General features: G+C 36.1%; 1 protein-coding gene across 6 annotated transcripts in view; it reads right to left on the reverse strand.

The window, feature by feature from the left end:
• Positions 1–18,581, reverse strand: part of anks1ab (ankyrin repeat and sterile alpha motif domain containing 1Ab) — a 181,690-nt gene that overhangs the window by 22,542 nt on the left and 140,567 nt on the right. The window contains exons 13-15 of one of the 6 annotated variants that reach the window (XR_009824667.1): positions 14,238–14,336; positions 5,731–6,174; positions 5,293–5,642 (exon numbers count right to left, since the gene is read on the reverse strand). The exons of 1 other annotated variant lie outside the window; for it this stretch is intronic. Coding sequence is in view for 3 of the 5 variants with exons in the window: in XM_062037800.1 (XP_061893784.1) it covers positions 5,609–5,642; positions 6,077–6,174; positions 14,238–14,336 (231 nt within the window). In the remaining 2 variants the exon portion in view is untranslated. Of the gene's footprint in view, positions 1–5,292; positions 5,643–5,730; positions 6,175–14,237; positions 14,337–18,581 lie in introns of those variants that run through there. 4 more of the 6 variants (XM_062037800.1, XR_009824668.1, XM_062037802.1 and 1 more) reach the window with 4 other exon arrangements.

Here is an 18,581-nt window from a genome sequence, read left to right on the forward strand (position 1 = left end):
CAAAAAATTAATGTTAAAAAAATGCGAACTTGCAGGTTTTTGCGTAAATTTCCCATGCCTTGGAGGGTTAGGTCTGGGCTTCAGGTTCTTCTCGAACCGGTTTTAGTTCTGCTTTGAGAAAACTACATTTTCAAAGTTTTAACCCTTTTGTACCTGTTTTTACTTTGCAGACAAAAGCCATAGACCAAGGTCCAAGGTCTTACTGTAGAGCACTGGTTCTTAACCATAGGGCGCCCCCTAGAATAGCAAACAGAAGAAGTCTGGAACTAAAGTCAGAGAAGTTTCTGAAGCGCAAAAATTATGACTAAATTGGTGAATCTGTTTTTTTTTATTTGCACTTTACTTTTGACACTTAAACACATTCATTATTATATATTATTCATTTAGAGTATTTATTTTAGCACCACACAATTGTATGTAAATTTTGTATGCATCATTTTTTTATTAAAATTATTTTCATATTTGATTAATATAATTATTTTTAGATTTTATTAGATTGTATTTGTATCCATCCATTTTCTACCGCTTGTCCCTTTCTTTTTATTGATCTTTTGAGGTGAAAAATTAATGTTAAAAAAATGCAAACTTGCGGGTTTTTGCGTAAATTTCCCATGCCTTGGAGGGTTAGGTCTGGGCTTCAGGTTCTACTCGAACCGGTTTTAGTTCTGCTTTGAGAAAACTACATTTTCAAAGTTTTAACCCTTTTGTACCTGTTTTTACTTTGCAGACAAAAGCCATGGACCAAGGTCCAAGGTCTTACTGTAGAGCACTGGGTCTTAACCATAGGGCCAGGGGCCCAGTGTTGGGCCACGGGCGCCCCCTAGAATATCAAACAGAAGAAGTCTGGAACTAAAGTCAGAGAAGTTTCTGAAGCGCAAAAATTATGACTAAATTGGTGAATCTGTTTTTTTTAATTTGCACTTTACTTTTGACACTTAAACACATTTATTATTATATATTATTAATTTAGAGTATTTATTTTAGCACCACACAATTGTATGTGAATTTTTTATGCATCATTTTTTTAATTAAAATTATTTTCATATTTGATTAATATAATTATTTTTAGATGTTATTAATATTAAATACATAAATACAGCAGGGTGGGAACTAACAGTGTTGGGATTGTGTTGAGGCCAGCAGCGTTCAACACATTTAGTTTAGATTGTATTTGTATCCATCCATTTTATACCGCTTGTCCCTTTCTTTTCATTGATATGTTGAGGTGAAAAATAAATGTTAAAAAATGCAAACAAAATTTCCCATGCTTGGGAGGGTTAGGCCTGGGCTTCAGGTTCTACTCGAACCGGTTTTAGTTTGGCTTTGAGAAAACTACTTTTTTTTCCAAGTTTGAACCTCTTGTAACCGTTTTTTACTTTGCAGCCGTACGAGAGCAGGTTGCCGTGGCGACACACAAAATGGGAGAAGGTACGTGACGACGTGTTTGGCGGGATGAGGGATGAGTGAAGATGATCGGGCTGGAATGTTCAAGATGGAGCCGGAGGAGACGACACACACACACACACACACACACACACACACACACACACACACACACACACACACACACACACACACACACACACACACACACACACACACACACACACACACCTAACAAAGAACAGTGCATTCATGCATCACCGGTGGAAGCCAACAGTCGGAATGGTGTCGCACAAACACACACACAGGTCAACAGTCCAACACAACAACATCCCCTGTGTGTGCACACAGACACACAAACGGTGACGTGACAACAACATCCCCTGTGTGTGCACACAGACACACAAACGGTGACGTGACAACAACATCCCCTGTGTGTGCACACAGACACACAAACGGTGACGTGGCAACATCCTCTGTGTGCACACAGACACACAAACGGTGACGTGACAACAATCCAAAGGTGGCGCACAAAGTGTGTCGACTCCACAACAAGCTTTTGATTGACAGTGCAGGAGGCGGAGGAGGAGGCGGAGCCCCCTTTTTGAAAGATGACAAACATGGCGTATCAAATCCATTCGTAACAACACAACAGCAACACAACACTGAAATGCGCTTCTTCTACCACGTGTGCCACACTTGGCGCTAAAGCACAGGTGTTAAACTCAAGGCCCGGGGGCCACATGTGGCCCACAGAAGCCTGGAAATGTGTCAATAAAATACTCTTTTTTTTTTTTTTTTACAAAATACATTTGTTCTTTTAATCTTGACATAATAAAATGTGTATAATTTAATCATTTTTATTACATTATTAAGTACTGTTTTACAAAAAAAAGAACAAATTAAATACCGTAAATTCCGGACTATAAGCCGCTACTTTTTTCCCTACGCTTCGAACCCTGCGGCTTATAAAACGGCGCAGCTAATTTGTGGATGTTTCTTCTCTGGCGGCCATTATGCAAATAATTTTCATGAAACACGTGCAAAGACATGAAAAGGTGTGTTATTGTTTGGGTGCTATGGCGCCATCTTTTTGGACAAGTGTGTCTCTTCTGCTTAAAGCTTTGAACCGGAACTCAAGAGCCGTGCCGTCTTCTAGTCACCCGTAGCTGTTTCTACTCGTATGGATTCTTAATTCATCGCTCCGAGCAACGTTGGTAAGTTTTCCAATATAACTAAAACAATTCTTACTGACTAAAGCGTCCCATGTGTGATGTCTGTAGGAGTGTTTTCATGCAAAATTTAAGTGCTATCGTAATGTAACCAAGCTAATATGCTAACAGGTTTACGAGTGTCTGTGTTAGTATTATTAACTTACATTCTTTTTGTATTGTTTCACTTTCGCAAATTCCTCAGTAAAGTCACCAAAACGTCACCGTGGAGTTATTGAGTCTGTTTAGCTGATTGGAGTCCATGACCATGACTTCTGTTTTGTTTGATCAGCCGTTTTACTGCCCTGTTACAGACACCGTTTGGACACAACTAAGGTATGTAAATAAACATTTACTAAATATTTCTGTGTAAATAACTCATTTAACAACATATATATCGGCGACTTATAGTCTGGTACGGCTAATATATGGAAAATATTTTCTTCTAGAGTTTAGTGCGCTCTATAGTCCGGTAAATACGGTATACATTTACTTAAGTGCTGTAATCTGTAATTAAACTTGAAGTTTAATTAATGAATCACAGGTTACTTAATGTTTCTGCAGGCATCAGAAAATCCAATGTGATGTTTTTTTAATGTATTTTAATGCCACTAACTGTAAGAAGATAATTATATATATATATATATATATATATAGTCAAAATCTTACAATTGTCTGTATAGACAAAATTGTAAGCATTCGACAATGATCATCTTGAATATTAATGTTACTATATAGTGAATAATAATTGGCTCACAAGACTGTTTGTATCTGAGAATGTGCAAAACCCCAAAAGCAGTGAAGTTGTCACGTTGTGTAAATGGTAAATAAAAAGAGAATACAATGATTTGCAAATCCTTTTCAACTTATATTCAATTGAATAGACTGCAAAGACAAGATATTTAACGTTCGAACTGGTAAACTTTGTTATTTTTTGCAAATATTAGCTCATTTGGAATTTGGTGCCTGCAACATGTTTCAAAAAAGCTGGCACAAGTGGCAAAAAAGACTGAGAAAGTGGAGGAATGCTCATCAAACACTTATTTGGAACATCCCACGGGTGAACAGGCTAATTGGGAACAGGTGGGTGCCATGATTGGGTATAAAAGCAGCTTCCATGAAATGCTCAGTCATTCACAAACAAGGACGGGGCGAGGGTCACCACTTTGTCAACAAATGCCTGAGCAAATTGTTTAAGAACAACATTTCTCAACCAGCTATTGCAAGGAATTTAGGGATTTCACCATCTACGCTCCGTAATATCATCAAAAGGTTCAGAGAATCTGGAGAAATCACTGTACGTAAGCGATGATATTACTTACCTTGGTTTCCTCAGGCGGTACTGCATCAAAAAGCGACATCAGTGTGTAAAGGATATCACCACATGGGCTCAGGAACACTTCAGAAAACCACTGTCAGTAACTACAGTTGGTCGCTACATCTGTAAGTGCAAGTTAAAACTCTACTATGCAAAGCCACAGCCATTTATCAACAACACCCAGAAACACCGCCGGCCTCGCTGGGACCGAGCTCATCTATCTGGCTTTGCATAGTAGAGTTTTAACTTGCACTTACAGATGTAGCGACCAACTGTAGTTACTGACAGTGGGTTTTGAAGTGTTCCTGAGCCCATGTGGTGATATCTATTACACACTGATGTCGCTTTTTGATGCGGCACCGCCTGAGGGATCGAAGGTGCATAATATCATGGCTTACATGCAGTGATTTCTCCAGATTCTCTGAACCTTTTGATGATATTACGGAGCGTAGATGGTGAAATCCCTAAATTCCTTGCAATAGCTGGTTGAGAAATGTTGTTCTTAAACAATTTGCTCAGGCATTTGTTGACAAAGTGGTGACCCTCGCCCCGTCCTTGTTTGTGAATGACTGAGCATTTCATGGAAGCTGCTTTTATACCCAATCATGGCACCCACCTGTTCCCAATTAGCCTGTTCACCAAATAAGTGTTTTGATGAGCACTCCTAACTTTCTCTGTCTTTTTTGCCACACCGTCAGTCTACCCCAGGGCAGCTGTGGCTACGAAAGTAGCTTACCGCCACCAGGTGTGAATGAATGATGGGTTTTTAACATGTAAAGCGACTTTGGGTACTTAGAAAAGCGCTATATAAATCCCAGGTATTATTATTATTATTATTATTATTGATACTTGTGCCAACTTTTTGGAAACCTGTTGCAGGCATCAAATTCCAAATGAGCCCATATTTGCAAAAAATAACAACGTTTCTCAGTGTGAACATGAAATATCTTGTCTTTGCAGTCTAGTTGGAATGCGCTCCCTGACCACCTGAGGGCACCGCAGACTGTGGATACTTTTTAAAAAAGGCTTTTTTTTTTTTTTAGATATGTGCATACTAGCTATAGCTATTTGGCTGTTCTAGTTTTTATTTCTATTTATTTCTTTATTATCTTTTTTTTTTTTTTTTAATACACTGCAGCACTTTGAGATTGTTTACTCAATATAAAGTGCTTTTTACAAATAAAATCTATTATTATTATTATTATTATTATTCAATTGAATTTAGGTTGAAAAGGATTTGCACATCATTGTATTCTCTTTTTATTTAGCATTTACACAACGTGAACTGCTGCCTGCCTTTAATAGCTAATAGCAGGTGTGATTAATTAAATGTGTGTTAATGTGTCTGGACATCACATTTAAAGCCATGTAAGGCCTCCATTTTTGCAAAAAAAATCCTTTTAATGACCCGCACAAACCCTGTAATTACCCACATGCATATTTTCAATAAATGTTTAAATTTACTGCGACACGAGTTTGACGGCCCTGTGCTACAAGTCTTGACCCGGCAGGCGTCCAGAGGGAGAATCATCGCCATGGAGGGAACATCAAAGTGCAGCAAAGAGTGTTGGTGAGCACAGAACAAATGCATAGAAGAAGGGACAAAACAACAAAAACAACAAACTGCTACTTTTTGTTTTCATCGATTTGTCTTTTTGGCATCCCGGGCTAAGTCGCGCGGCCTCCTCACAGCGCCTCACAGTGGTAGATGCCTGGTAAGACAGGATAGGCTACACATGGAAGAAGAAAATTAATGTAAAATGTTGCAAAAGTGTCAAAAAAAAAAAAAAAAGGATTGTTAAGAATAAAATAAGCAACCTCCGGGTGCCGTCAGGGAGGCGGATGCATGTTGTCATGGGGGGGAGGGAGGGGGGTGGGGGGGGAGAGGCAGTTTGGTTGGCAGATAGCTCGCTTCTGTGGATCTTCCAAGGCGCCGAATGGCGAGGAGGCGGAGTCAAGGGAGTCCTTGGCATGGGCAAAAGGAGGAAGAGTGCAAAGGGGGAGGGGCAGCCCTGAGGGTGGCGACGCCGTCACAGTCAGAAGGCACGGGGCTCCAACTGCGTTTGTGTGCGAGGACAATGCAGGGGAGGGGACAGGGGGGGGGGCGGGGCTTAGGGGAGGGGGCGATAGGGGGGCGGGCCCTCAGAATATGGTGGTCTCGTACTTGGTGCTGACGGGCCGCCGGCTGGAGTCCCGCTGGTCCAAGAGCCAGGAGGTGCTGCCCAGGGAGTGCATGTCTGCGTCCGTCTCCAGGGGGTCCATCTGCCGGGGGGGGGGGAGGGATGGAGGGGGGAGGAGGAAGGGAGGTGGGGGCGAGAGGAGTGCGTGAGACGGGCGTCAGCTGAGGCCATGTGACCACATTGACTAGTCTTCATGCGGATCAGAGGCGCCGCCACTCAAGGCTCAATCCACCACGAGATGATTGACAGCTGTGCCCCCCCCCCCCCTACACACATCAAATACGAACAAAAATGATAATTGTGAGTCATATTCAAGTAAAACAATATTTGTAATAAAAGCAACATGTTTCTTCACACTGTGAACGTGTGCAAGAAGGTTTTGCTCTCTGTGATCACGGCGCCGCTAAAAGTAGTTCCTCTGAGTTAGCGCTTATAACAATGTCGCTAATACTTGTTAATATTCATGTCAGGACACGTAAAGGAGTATTGTTGGTCATTTTTTCATGTTTTTAGTGTGATTTAGATGCATTTAGCTGCATTGTTAGCCACCTAGCACAAACCGATTATTACAAATTAGAGTAAAATAAAATATGTTGTATTTTAAAAAATAAAATGCATTTGTGATGTTGTCTCTAAAAAGGATCACGAATGATAGGCAAAACTCCAAAATGTGCAGTTTGCCTTTAAAGTCTACTCGGACTCAAGAAATGTGTTGTAATCGCAAAGGATTATGGGCAATCCCTACTAATGGAGTGTTTCCCGTGAATGCAAAGAATAATGTTGAAAGAAATCTAGATGAAACTAGTCTGATGTTATTTGCTTTGTATTAAGGACAGCAGCCTTTGAGGAAAAGAGAAGAAAATTGAGGAAAAAAAGAGGAACATTGGGAACAAAAGACTAAAATTGAGAGAAAAAATTGTGGGAAAAAGAGAAATTAGAAAAAAAAAAAAAAGGCAAAACTGAGGAAAAAATATAGAAATTGTGGGGGAAAAAGAGTAACATGAAGAAAAAAATGAAAAAAATATTTAAAAAAGAAAAAAAAGGAGAATGAAGAGGAACATTGGGAGGAAAAATTGTGGGAAAAAAGAGGAAACATTTGGAAAAAAGGAACATTAAAAAAAATGAGAAAAAAGATCAAAACTGAGAAAAGAAATAGAGAAATTGTGGAAAAAAAGAGTTACATGGAGAAAGAAAAAAAAGAAAATTGAGAATAAAGAGGAACATTAGGAGGAAAATTTGTGGAAAAAAAGAGGAAACATTTGGAAAAAAGAAAGATTAAAAAAATTAGAAAAAAAAGATGAAAACTAAGGAAAAAATAGAGAAATTGTGGAGAAAAAGAGTAACATGGAGAAAAAAAATGAAAAAAACATTTAAAAAAAAAAGAAAATTGAGAATAAAGAGGAACATTGGGAGGAAAAATTTTGGAAAAAAGAGGAAACATTTGGAGGAAAAGAACATTAAAAAATGAGAAAAAAAAGATCAAAACTGAGGAAAAAATTGAGAAATTGTGGGAAAAAAAGAGTAACATGGAGAAAAAAAAGAAAAAACATTTTTAAAAAAAGAAAAAGAACATTGAGAATAAAGAGGAACTTTGGGAGGAAATATTTTGGAAAAAAGAGGAAACATTTGGAGAAAAAGAACATTTAAAAAAAATGAGAAAAAAGACCAAAACTGAGGAAAAAAATAGAGAAATTGTGGGAAAAAAAAGGAACATGGAGAAAAAAAAAGAAAAGAAAATTGAGAATAAAGAGGAACATTGGGAGGAAAAATTTCGGAAAAAAGAGGAAACATTTGGAAAAAAGGAACATTAAAAAAATGAGAAAAAAAATATCTAAACTGAGGAAAACATTGAGAAATTGTGAAAAAAAAGAGTAACATGGAAAAAAAAAAGAAAAAACATTTTTAAAAAAGAAAAAGAAAATTGAGATTAAAGAGGAACATTGGGAGGAAACATTTTGAAAAAAAGAGGAAACATTTGGAAAAAATGAACATTAAAAAAAGGAGAAAAAAAAGGTCAAACTTTAGTAAAAAAATAGAGAAATTGTGGGGAAAAAAAGAGTAACATGGAGGGAAAAAAATGAAAAAAACATTGAAATGATTTTTTCCTCAATGTTTTTGTCCCACAATTTCCCTGTTTTATATTCAATTTTCTTTTCCTTTTTTTTAATCAGCATAACGTTCTGCCACACAAATCCCAAAAGAAAATGTAGAAAATAAACTATATTTCCTGCAATTGGGTGCATTTCTACAGTATATTTTATGTTTAGATGTATTCTCATCTACCAACCTGTTGGACACGTACATGTAACGTAGCACACTGTTTACTAGATCATTTACTCACAATAAAATCAGTGAACATGTCAAATTATACAACATGCATGCAAGGAAGTCAGAAAACAAATTATGACGCTTTTAAAGCTTCATGCTTTTTTTTTGTAGTTGAGAACATTTGACAAATAATGTCATCATAACGAGATGTAGTAATACTAAATGATCTTCTTTCTTTATTTTTACACTCCATTAAGTTCTATAGTTAAGTTTTATAGAAATTCTTATTTTTTAGTCCCTTTGTTTCGAAAAAGTTACACACTGTTGCTCGGCTGCCGAAACCTGATTGGTGGATTGGGTACTAGTAGCCATATTTTGTCATTTGTATTATTATATATATTTTTTCCTTCTTTTTGGAGGGTCTGATAAAGATTAACTGTTTAAGTGTCACAATCTCTTTTTAGGATGCAAAGGACGACAGGAAGCAGGTTGCAGGTAAGAATGATTGTGTCATTCCAGCACCGGGCACAATAACACAGCTCGTTAGCTTAGTGGGAAATGAAGTCAAAGAGTCAACAAGAAGAAGGTCTGAGTGTAGCAATGAAGACGTGTAACTGTCACCCACACACGACAGGACGGTAAGTCTGGTGAGAAACAACACGATTGACTAAAGGGGTGGACATTCAGAGTCCATGGCACAACTGCGTTATATAAATGGACCCCCTTGTATGGAACTTTGACACTAGGGTTGTCCCCATACCAATATTTTAGTACCGGTACTAAAATGACCAGTACTACAAAAGTACTAAAAAATTGCATTATTGGCTTTATTTTAACAAAAAATCTTAGTGTACATGAAACATATGTTTATTATTGTCATTTAGTCCTTAAATAAAATAGTGAACATACTAGACAACTTGTCTTTTAGTGGTAAGTAAACAAACAAAGACTCCTAATTAGTCTGCTGACGTATGCAGTAACATATTGTGTCATTTATACACCTATTATTTTGTACACATTATGAGGGACAAACTGTAATTAAAGCTGCAAGCAGCGATGGACGGGACCGACTTTGATGGCACATAAAATCCAAACCGGAGCAGGAATTAAAACTATCTCCTCAACTTTTAATCAGAAGGGTTCAATCTCTCTCCTGTGCTAGTTTGAAGCCGACACGACAAGCACGCTCAGAGGAGATAATGTTTGAAAAAAGGTGACCGGTTTTTACAAAACTTTTGTTTTGAAGGGGGAATTGCAAACTTCCTGTTGATTTTTGCTGGGGGTTGTCAATATATGAAATGTAGGTCTAAGTGAGACCTACATAGAGGTTTTTGTTTCATGTCTCTATGACATTCCTACTGGAAGTTACAGGCAGTTTTGTCTGTGTTTTCTTCCTAGGGGGCGCTAGAGCGCAATTTTGAGTTTTGGGGTTGTTGTTTTTTTATTAGATCGCAATTTTTGCCAGTCCTGGTGTGTGTGTCCCGTTTGGTGAGTTTTGAAGCATGTTAAGGGGGTCAAATTATAGCTCAAAGAGGCAAAAGTGACTGTTTTTACAAAACTTTTCTTTTGAAGGGGGAATTGCAAACTTCCTGTAGATTTTTGCTGAAAGATGTCAGTATATGAAATGTAGGTGTAAGTGAGACCTACATAGAGGTTTTTGTTTAATGTCTCTATGACATTCCTACTGGAAGTTACAGGCAGTTTTGTCTGTTTTATTCCTAGGAGCAGTTTTGTCTGTGTTTTCTTCTTAGGGGGCCCAATTTTGAGTTTTGGGGTTGTTTTGTTTTTTTATTAGATCGCAATTTTTGCCAGTCCTGATGGGGGTGTCCAGTTTGGTGAGTTTTGAAGCATGTTAAGGGGGTCAAATTCTAGCTCAAAGAGGCAAAAGTGACTGTTTTTACAAAACTTTTGTTTTGAAGGGGGAATTGCAAACTTCCTGTAGATTTTTGCTGAAAGGGTGTCAGTGTATGAAATCTAGGTCTAAGTGAGACCTACATAGAGGTTTTTGTTTCATGTCTCTACGACATTCCTGCTGGAAGTTACAGGCAGTTTTGTCTGTGTTTTCTTCCTAGGGGGCGCTAGAGCGCAATTTTGAGTTTTGGGGTTTGTTTTTTTGATTAAATCGCAATGTTCGCCAGTCCTGATGTGTGTGTCAAATTTGGTGAGTTTTGAAGCATGTTAAAGGGGTCAAATTACAGCTCAAAGCTGCGGTATAATAATAAAGAAAGAAAAAGAATAAAACCTTACAAATACAATAGGGTCCTCATCCCAAAGGGACATTGCGGTCCCTAAAAATGGATTGATTTATCTACTTGTTCATTTACTGTTAATATCTGCTTATTTTCTGTTTTAACATGTTCTATCTACACTTCTGTTAAAATGTAATAATCACTTATTCTTCTCTTCTTTGATACTTGACAATAGTTTTGGATGATACCACACATTTAGGTATCGATGCGATACCAAGTAGTTACAGGATCATACATTGGTCATATTCAAAGTCCTCATGTGTCCAGGGATGTATTTACTGACTTTATAAACATAATATGATTTTTTTTTTTTAAAGGAAAAAAGATTTTGTGACAGTAAAAAATATCGATATAATAATAGTAGTATTAACTAGATACGCTCTTGTACTTGGTATCATTACAGTGGATGTCAGGTGTAGATCCACCCATGGTATTTTACAGTCTGGGGTGCTAGCTTGCTGTTAGCCATGAGATGCCAAAAAATATTGACTTAATCATAGTAGTATCGACTAGATACACGCCTGTACTTGGTATCATTACAGTGTAGATCCACCCATGGTGTTTGTTTACATTGTGACGCCGGTGAGCTATTGTATCCTCCTAATGTGTGTAGTGAAGCATGTTTAACTATTCCTCGTCCTCCAGTGATAATGTACTTGTACTTTATTTGTCGCCATGGAGGCCAGGATTAGTGATTTAGAAGTGATTTATGTGGACCCCGACTTAAACAAGTTGAAAAACTTATTCGGGTGTTACCATTGAGTGGTCAATTGTAGTGACTATGTACTGTACTGTGCAATCTACTAACAAAAGTTTCAATCAATCAATCAATCAATCAATCAATCAATCAGCTAAAAACTGCCGACTGCAGATGGACGTTTGCTGCTAGCTAGCTAGCCATGTCTTAAAGCAGCTCTTCCTGAGGGTGTTTCAGTGTTATAACTTCACCTTTATCTTTACTTTTTACACCAAAACGCGTCTGTTCTCCCTTTTCTGTCTACACAATGTGTCTGCTTGTAAGTACTCTGTGTGTGTGCGCTGCCGAACATGCTCCTCCGCTCGTAGAACCAGCAATGTCAAGACGTGCCGTCATGCCCATTAAGAAAAAAACAAATTTTAAATGAGGAACCGGTTCTTTTCAAACAGAGTATAGTACCGTTTTTGATTCATTAGTACCGATTGTATACTAGTACCGGTATATTGTACAACCCTAGCATACACAGTATAAAATTGAAGGTTTTCTAAGTTATTGATCTTTGAGTAGGAATACTGCTTTTTTAAGAATACTAGACAAAATTTTGCCAGTGTGAAAATGCCGTGAACATGTTCCAGGTGATGGCGTTAAAAGTCATGTTTGATCGTCTCAGGGCTGCTATCAGGCTAATTGTCCTCTTTTATTAGCTTGTTTTTTTCCAGAAGCGATCATGACCACAATTGTGGCAGTTATTGACGTTCGTGCCACGTTTTAAATTTGAACATTGGGGGGAAAAATTGTGGAAAAAAGAGGAAACATTTGGAAAAAAGGAACATTAAAAAAAAGATCAATACTGAGGACAAAATAGAGAAATTGTGGAAAAAAAAGAGTAACAATGAGAAAAAAATGAAAAAAACATTTAACAAAAAAATTAAAATTGAGAATAAAGAGGAACATTGGGAGGAAACATTTGGAAAAAAGGAACATTAAAAAAATTAGAAAAAAAAGATCAAAACTGAGGAAAAAATAGAGAAATTGTGGAAAAAAAGAGTAACATGGATAAAAAAAATTTAAAAAACATTTTTAAAAAAATAAAGACAATTGAGAATAAAGAGGAACATTGGGAGGAAAAATTATGGAGAAAAGAGGAAACATTTAGAAAAAAGAACATTAAAAAAAAGATCAAAACTGAGGAAAAAATAGAGAAATTGTGGAAAAAATGAGTAACATGGATAAAAAAAATAAAAAAAACATTTAAAAAAAATAAAGACAATTGAGAATAAAGAGGAACATTGGGAGGAAAAATTATGGAGAAAAGAGGAAACATTTAGAAAAAAGAACATTAAAAAAAAGATCAAAACTGAGGAAAAAATAGAGAAATTGTGGAAAAAATGAGTAACGGAGAAAAAAATGAAAAAAACATTTAGAAAAGAAAATTGAGAATAAAGAGGAACATTGGGAGGAAAAAATGCGGTAAAAAGAGGAAACATTTGGAAAAAAGGAACATAAAAAAATGGGGAAAAAAAGATCAAAACTGAGGAAAAAGTAGAGAAATTGTGGAAAAAAAGAGAGAGAAGCAATCATGACCACGATTGTGGCAATTATTGACGTTCGCGCCACGTTTTGAACTTGTTCAGGAAAAGAACAAACATTTAGGACCGAGAACTGCATTCAGCCACGCTAAGACCCACAATGCATTGCGTTTCCGTGCCACAATTTTTAAGCCCTGTTGCTATTTCATCACAAAAAACCTAGAAGTGATATTTTGTGTTCGCGGAAATTTTCGCCTGCCTGTAAGTGTACCATGTTATTTTTCAAAATAATCATCTCACCATATGAAATGTAACTTACTTCCCCGAATATTACTTATTTACTTTTATTGCGATTACTTGTGGAGTATATTGTGAATACATTGAGAATAGGAAGTGAACAAAAGTTTTAGCAACTTTTATGTAAAAGAAAAGTGTTAAAATAATTGTATCTAAGTTATCACAAAACTTTGTGTTTCAAAGGACAAAAGCTGTCTTTGATCCTACCAAACAAAAAGGCTTGTAAAACTCCACTGTGTAGGATGGGGAGCGACATGAGGGTTCTGTTTCTTTGATGTATTGTAATCCACAGAAAGATATTGTCTTGACCCGAGAACTACAAAGCGGAGAGAAAGCAGGACCTGCCCAAGCTCCAGGCACCTGTTCTTTGAACTGTTCTACGCCCTGTACTTTGAACTCTTTTACGACCTTTTCTTTGAACTGTTTTGTAATCAAAGGCGACGGCTGTTTACGACCCCCGTCCCTTTAGAAACAGCTGTTGCCATGTAATCAGGGAAAGTCCAAATAAAAGAGGAGGCGTACAGTCTTTCGTCAGAGCGTGTGACGACACTGTGCAATTCCACAGTGTCCACGCGTTTCTCCTCATTGAGCCAAATTTAATTCTGCCTCTGTTTAATTCCTTGCTTCTTGTCTTGTATAATAGATGTCATCAGTGTTTGAACCTGACAACGAGGCGTAGGATTAAATAAGCTCTGCTTCTTCCTACTCCTTTTCGAACATGTTGAAAAGAGAGACTGGAAATTGTGATGTATCATGTTGTATGCTTGCATTTTCGATATAAACTAAAAAAAAAAAAAAATCAAAGTAGTGCTAATATGAAGCTATGTCCGCCATCCTGACCGTCCATTCAGACAACACACATCCCAGAAGGCCCACAGACGAGGACATGTTGGAATGGATGAGGTAAACACACACAGCCATGTACAGGAAGCACGTAGCGGCAGGGCTAAACGGCAACACTGGTGCTAATGGCGTCCATGAGGTCAAATGGCGATGGCGGGGGAGGCGAGAGCGATATGAGCTTGGTGGCGGGATAGGACGAAGGGCGGGGGGAAGCGGGCGTGCGATGGCGGGGTGTGGAGTGGAGGCAAGGAAAGACGAGGACCTGAACTCCGGGGCTAACCGAGTGCAACGGGAGGAAGGAAGGACGGTGGGTGGTGCACGAGTGACAGTGACAGCAGCGGCACTCGAGCGCGGGGGCACCCTGGGGAGCAGCAGGACCAAGAAGACAAGAAGAAAGACACGTTAAAAGAGAGACGCAGTCAGACGAGGGCGTGACGTGCAGAAACTGCCTTCTGGACAGGTGCCCTTGAGCAAGGCAGGCAAGGTTGGACACGTTGCTCCTCACAGTTTTAGTGCACAGGTGTCAAAGTCAAGGCCGAGGGACAGATCTGGGATTAGTATTTGTACTTGATCGTTTCTTACTAAATGCGTTTCTTCCTTACTTTTTGACATTAAAAGTACGTGTATTGCATGAAAACTGCAACAAATATTACATTATTATACTTCACTTCAAATAAATACTTCAATATCAGCTTGACTTATCATTTTAAAGTTATCCATCAAATTGTTAAAAATGGTAAAATGTTTCACTAAGAACATTTACCGTGTTTTTAACATTACGTAATGTGTTACTGTAAAGTGAAAAAAACAGTACCACCCTTTTTTATGGTAAATTATTTTATCGACTGAGTTGCAAGTTTTCCCCCAAAATCTACAGTTGTTTTTTTTTTACGGTGTATTACTGTAAATAAAAAATGGCACCACCAGTTGTTTAACGCTAAAAAACTGGGAGCTCAGTTTCAAAATTTAAAAACATTGGTACTGTTTTTACATTTACAGTAAAATGTTGTAAAAAAGAAAAAAACTGTATATTTTACAGTAAAATTCTATTGACAGAAATGCTATTTTTCTTACAGAAAAAAACTACATTTTTTTTACAGTGTATAATAAAAAAATGGTACCACATTTTTTTTAACGGTAGAAAACTGGCAGCTCAGTTCTAGAATTGTTCTGTTTTTTCCCATTTACAGTAAAATTCAATTGACTGAGTTGCCAGTTTTTTTAACCAAAAAAATCTACAGGTTTTTTTCCGGTGTATTACTGTAAATAAAAAATGGTACCACCATTTGTTAAACGGTAGAAAACTGGGAGCTCAGTTCCAGAATTTAAAAACACTGGTACTGTTTTTCCATTTACAGTAAAATGTTGTAAAAAAGAAGAAAAAAAACACTGTATATTTTACAGTAAAATTCTATTGACTGAAATGCTATTTTTTTTACAGAAAAAACTACAGTTTTTAACGGTGTATAATAAAAAAATGGTACCACATTTTTTTTAACGGTAGAAAACTGGCAGCTCAGTTCTAGAATTGTACTGTTTTTTTCCCCATTTACAGTAAAATTCAATTGACTGAGTTGCCAGTTTTTTTAACCAAAAAATCTACATGTTTTTTTTCGGTGTATAACTGTAAATAAAAATTGGTACCACCATTTGTTTAACGGTAGAAAACTGGGAGCTCAGTTCCAGAATTTAAAAAAAAAACAGTGGTACTGTTTTTCCATCTACAGTGAAATGTTGTAAAAAAGAAAAAAAAACACTGTACATTTTACAGTAAAATTCTATTAACTGAGTTGCCAGTTTTTTTAACCCAAAAATCTACAGGTTTTTTTTGGTGTATTACTGTAAATAAAAAATGGTACCACTTATATTTTTACGGTAGAAAACTGGCAGTTCAGTTCCAGAATTAAAAACCGGTGGTACTGTTTTTCCATCTACAGTAAAATGTTGTAAAAAAAAAAGGAAAAAAAACCCTGTATATTTTACAGTAAAATTCTATTGACTGAGTTGCTGTTTTTTTTACAGAAAAAAGTACAGTTGTTTTACGGTGTATTACTGTAAATAAAAAAATGGTACCACAAGTTTTTTAATGGTAGAAAACTTGCAGCTCAGTTCCAGAATTAAAAACCAGTGCGACTGTTTTTCTATTTACAGTAAAATGTTGTTAAAAAAAAACCCAAAAAAAGTATATTTTACAGTAAAATTCTATCGACTGAGTTGCCGTTTTTTTTTACTGAAAACGCAAGGTTTTTTTCCCTGTGTATTTATGTAACTAAAAAATGGTACAACTTTTATTTTTACGGTAGAAAACCAGAATTAAAAAAAACAGTGGTACTGTTTTTCCGTTTACAGTAAAATGTTGTTAAAAAAAACAAAACACTGTACATTTTACAGTAAAAATCTGGCGACTAACCTGCCAGTTTTTTACTGTAAAAAACGGACGTACTGTTTTTACAGCAAAATCTAAAAAACAAATACTATTTTACATTAAAATTCTAGTGACTGAGTTGCCAGTTTTTTTATTGTAAAAAAAAACAGTGGTACTTTTTTTTGGTTTACAGTAAAATGTTGTAAAAAAAATACTGTATCTTTTACAGTAAAATTCTGTCGACTGAGTTGCCAGTTTTTTACTAAAATAACTAAAGTTTTTTTTTACGGTGTATTACTGTAAATGAAAAAATGGTACCACTTTTATTTTTATGGTAGAAAACTGGCAGCTCAGTTACAGAATTTAAAAAACAGTGGTACTGTTTTCCATCTACAGTAAAATGTTGCAAAAACCCCCAAAACACAGTACATATTACAGTAAAATTCTGGCGACTAACCTGCCAGTTTTTTACTGTAAAAAACGGACATACTGTTTTTACAGTAAAATGTAAAAAACAAACAAACACTATTTTACATTAAAATTCTAGTGACTGAGTTGCCAGTTTTTTTATTGTAAAAAAAACCAGTGGTACTTTTTTTCGATTTACAGTAAAATGTTGTAAAAAATACTGTATCTTTTACTGTAAAATTTTGTCGACTGAGTTGCCAGTTTTTTACTGAAAAATCTACAGGTTTTTTTCCGGTGTATTACTGTAAATAAAAAAAAATGGTACCACTTTTATTTTTATGGTAGAAAACTGGCAGCTCAGTTCCAGAATTGAAAAAACAGTGGTACTGTTTTCCATCTACATTAAAATGTTGCAAAAAACAAACAAAATACAGTACATTTTACAGTAAAATTCTGGTGCCAGAAAAAAACTGTTTTTCCATTTGGAGTAAAATGTAAAAAAAAAAACTTTTACAGGAAAATTCTGGTGACTGAGTTGCCAGTTTTGTTATTGTAAAAAAAACAAACAGCTACTTTTTTCCCATTTACAGTAAAATGTTGTAAAAAATACAGTATATTTTACAGTAAAATTCTGGTGACTGAGTTGCCAGTTTTTTTTACTTTGAAAAACTGCACATTATTTATAAATAATAAAATAATCAAATGCATAAGCAAATTGACAAATGCTATTTTGAGAGCAGCCATAACTGCCATGTGGCCATCTATGAAAAGGAGTTTGACACCCGTGTCTCATTCAGTTCTTTGCCGCCATCTTCAGAGACTGCAAGGCGTTTAATAAAGACGGACATAATGTTTAATGAGTCAGTTAATTGGCCGTTAAGACTGACTTGTGTTGATGAGTGTGATTAATGAACTAAATGCTGTCATTGTCTCATTAGCTGAAGTGTAAAGAGGATGTGCTGCTAATTGGAGAGAATGTTACTTGCAATACATGGGAAATATCATTAGCCAACACAATTGTTTCATTTTAATAATGGTGTAGTGTGCATGAGAAAGTGAAATTACAAAAAATGACATCTATGTATGACCGTGTGATCTTATATTAAAAGTACATTGCACAACACAGGAGCAACAGAACGGATGTGGCAACATTCTGGAGGAGTGAACGCTGAGTCAGCAGTAAAAATAATTGATGAGTTGATTGTAAACAAATATACCTTAAAGGGAAAAAGCACTTCATTTGGAATCATTCACAATCCTTATGTGGGACACGAACACTTGTTTTTCTTTTTTTATGCATTCTAAATCGTAAATAAACTTTAGCAAAAGTCAGCTAACAATGGGAGTCGCTCTATTCCGCCTATAAGGTGCTCTAAAAACATCCAAAACCCACCATCAATGTTTATATGCATGATGTAAGTATTAAGTAAGTGTTATTATGTCATGTAGTAACATTCAAAATAATATGTAATATATACATGATGTAAGTATATATGTAGTATCTAGTAACATTCATAATAACATGTAATATATACATGATGTAAGTATATATGTAGTATTAAGTAACATTCATAACAACATGTAATATATACATGATGTAAGTATACATGTAATGTAGTAACATTCATAATAACATGTAATATATACATGATGTAAGTATATATGTAATGTAGTAACATTCATAATAACATGTAATATATACATGATGTAAGTATATATGTCATGTAGTAACATTCATAATAACATGTAATATATACATGATGTAAGTGTATATGTAGTATTTAGTAACATTCATAACAACATGTAATATATACATGATGTAAGTATATATGT

Source organism: Entelurus aequoreus, linkage group LG26 (genome assembly GCF_033978785.1).
Source record: "Entelurus aequoreus isolate RoL-2023_Sb linkage group LG26, RoL_Eaeq_v1.1, whole genome shotgun sequence".
Taxonomy (NCBI): Eukaryota; Metazoa; Chordata; class Actinopteri; order Syngnathiformes; family Syngnathidae; genus Entelurus; species Entelurus aequoreus.